At 46.6% G+C, this 3,203-nt stretch overlaps 1 protein-coding gene across 1 annotated transcript; it reads right to left on the bottom strand.

Moving 5' to 3' along the window:
• Positions 1–856: 856 nt before the first annotated feature.
• Positions 857–3,112, bottom strand: LOC129772908 (uncharacterized). Its single transcript, XM_055776437.1, has one exon. The coding sequence runs from the start codon at positions 3,110–3,112 to the stop codon at positions 857–859; it is 2,256 nt and encodes a 751-aa protein (XP_055632412.1).
• Between the last annotated feature and the right edge of the window lie 91 nt (positions 3,113–3,203).

Raw genomic sequence — 3,203 nt, 5'->3', positions numbered from 1 at the left:
GTGCCGATTGAGGATGGTGCATTCCGGCCTCTTTGAATGCTTTCCTCATCCTCCTCTCAAGGTCCTCTAGGTCAGTTTTGCTCCATTTGACTACACCAAAACTGAAGGTCAGCAGGGGAACCGCGAATGTGTTGATCGCGCGTACCTTGTTCCCCGCGTTGAGGAAAGTCCTCAGGACACAGTTCACTCGACTCAAGAACTTGTCTCGCAGCTCTGTCTTGATGTCGGAGTGGCGAATCCCGGTGAGCTGTCGGAATCCAAGATATTTATAGGATTCGCCACGAACCATGTCTCTTATAAACTCGCCATCATAGACCTCGTAGCCCCCGGATTCGGTAAGTTGTCCTTTCAGCAGGTGGACACAGCGACACTTGTCGAGGCCGAACTCCATACAGATGTCCCTGCTTATTTCTTCGACAACCCGGATAGCTACACCTAGACGCTGACGTGAATCAGCGTAGACCTTGAGATCATCCATGTAGAAGGTGTTGGACGTGACAACTAGAGGAAAGTTTTCCGAAAGATTGAACCACCACAGGGATTTTTGATTGGTTAAAATTTCCTTTAATAAAGTAATATGTAAATTACAATCCAAGATGTTTCATTTCAATTAGGCTTACGTTTAGTGCTTCCTCTAATTATTTAAATTTTACTTCTAGCAAATATCTTTTTATACTAATTCCACGACTCAATTCAATTGATCACACACTTTTGTTTTAAGCAATAGGATGATTGTTTCCATTCGATCGCCAGCTCCAATTGTTCCATCTACCAATGTGTTGTGGATGATAGGTGCGCACCGTCCGAGGGACGTAACACTCCCCCCTGGTACGCTGATCACGTCTCATGATCTAGCTTACTCCGCCTCGCGCCGTACGTCCAACAACGCTAGCTTCACAGTAGGTCGCTCGTAGATTCCACTGCTCGTTTGTACTACCGCTTTGCGAGTTTGTCCTCCGCTGGGTACCGCACCAATGACTCGCCCTTTAGGCCAGCAGTTCCTGGGGTGCTCATGGTCCACGATGACTACTATGTCACCCACCTTGAGGGGTGTCACCTTTTTGTGCCACTTTGTTCGCCGTGTGATGTCGGGAAGATAGTCTCTAACCCACCGCTTCCAAAATAAGTTAGCCAACCATTGAGAAGTTGGCCAGCCACGTCGTAATGTCGCCGTGTCCGTCTCAATCATCGTCAACGGTTTGGATCCATCGGATGAACCCAATAAAAAGTGGTTGGGTGTTAATGCAGCCGCTGCCTCGTCCTCAATGGGCACATGAGTTAGAGGGCGCGAATTAAGTACACCTTCTATTACCGTTAATGCGTTCCTCAGCTCTTCATCAGTCGGTCGCTTCCGGCTTAGAACTTCTGATAGATTTCGTTTGATCGATCCTATGAGGCGTTCCCAACTGCCACCCATATGGGGTGACGCCGGTGGGTTAAAGTGCCAAGCTGTAGACGAGGTTACGAATTCTCGTGCTAGCTGATGTTGATCAAATTTCTGATATAGCTCCTGTAGCATACGTTTAGCACCCACAAAGTTAGTACCACAGTCGCTGTAGAAGCTTACAGGTGTACCTCTCCGAGCGATAAAGTTTTGAAGGGCCATTATGCAGGAACTTGTTGTCAGCGAGTTAGCCACTTCAACATGGACGGCTCTCGTTGTGAGACATGTTAGTATAACACCCCACCGCTTTTCGGCTCTTCGTCCTACAAGCACCTCAATTGGGCCAAAATAATCGACTCCCACGTGTGCAAACGGCCTGGTGTACGCAGAGAGCCTAGCCGCAGGGAGATCTGCCATTTCCGGCGGTTGAGGAAGGACGTCCCGATTTTTGCACCATTGACAGTTTCTGCGGATATTAGCAAGTGACTGTCTTAAGCGGAAAATACTATACTTTTGACGCACTTCATTCACCACGATTTCATGATTGCGATGCATGTATTTCTCATGATGATATACTAGAAGTAGTGATGTAACTGGATGATCTGGTGGTAAAATCACTGGATATTTTGCATCACTATGCAGATACGAACATACAGTGGTTCTGCCTCTCATTCGCAAGACGCCGAGTTTGTCTATAAACGGACTCAATTTGTACAGAGAACTCGTCTTCTGAACCGCCGCATTTGAAGTCTCCAACAGTGCGATTTCCTTTTGATATACATCTCGTTGCGCTTGCCGATAATGATATTCTTCAGCCTTTCGTAGTTCATCACTCAATAAAGGACCCGTGATCGGCACACCTTCACGAATACGACATTGAAGATTTGAGCAGAACCGATGGACATATCCGGTCACTGCTAGCATCCGTCGCCAACTAGAAAACTTACTGACGTCTATTACTGGTTCGGAAGCCTTACAATGGAAAAATACACGATGCCTCATTTCTTCCTCCGTGGAAATAGGTTCCTGTGCAAGGATGGGCCATGTGCCTTCGTCCTGTATCAGAAACTCGGGACCTTTATACCACCTGCTATTTGACGATAAATTGGGTCGGCTGCGCCATCGTGTTCCGTCATCGGCTACATTTAATTGAGTCGGAACCCATCTCCACTCGCGTTGCTCTGTTGTCTCTAAGATTGCGCTTATTCTTGATCCGACGAAAGAACTATATCGTTTGCCGTCAGCCCGTAACCAACATAATACATTCCGTGAGTCAGTCCAGAACGTTCGCTTCAAGAGCTCAAAGGTTAAATTTTTCATAACGGTTGCCGCTAATTTTGTTCCGAGAACTGCGGCCTGAAGTTCCAATCGTGGAATAGAAGTATATTTAAGGGGGGCTACCCGAGTTTTGGCAGCCACCAGGACGCATTCTACTATCCTTCCTTTCATAAATCGTAGGAATACAGCTGCCGACATAGCACTTTCACTCGAGTCAACAAAAACATGCAAATCAGCAACAGCGTCGGTGGGCGTTATTTGATGGTAACATCTAGGAATTCGAAGTTGTTCTAGCTTAGGAAGCAGGCATAGCCATTCACGCCATTTCTCGAATAGGCTCTCGGAGACAGTCTCATCCCACTGCACATTTGCGCGCCACACCTCCTGCAGCAAAATTTTCAGCATTATCAAAAAGTGATCAATGAGGCCAAGTGGATCATAAATTGTCATTAATGTCCTAAGAATCTCTCTTTTCGTGGGACAACGTCTTCCTTCGAGTAGTGCTTTGTCGAATCTTGTCCAACAGATTTTATATTTAAAA

The sequence above is a fragment of the Toxorhynchites rutilus genome, chromosome 3 (genome assembly GCF_029784135.1).
Source record: "Toxorhynchites rutilus septentrionalis strain SRP chromosome 3, ASM2978413v1, whole genome shotgun sequence".
In the NCBI taxonomy this organism is placed as follows: domain Eukaryota; kingdom Metazoa; phylum Arthropoda; class Insecta; order Diptera; family Culicidae; genus Toxorhynchites; species Toxorhynchites rutilus.
Note: the sequence above shows the minus strand (reverse complement) of the source record. Positions and strands in the feature narration are given on the sequence as shown.

Excerpts from the sequence above, each read along its gene's own strand:
- LOC129772908 (XM_055776437.1), bottom strand. The coding sequence starts at position 3,112 with ATGACAATTTATGATCCACTTGGCCTCATTGATCACTTTTTGATAATG.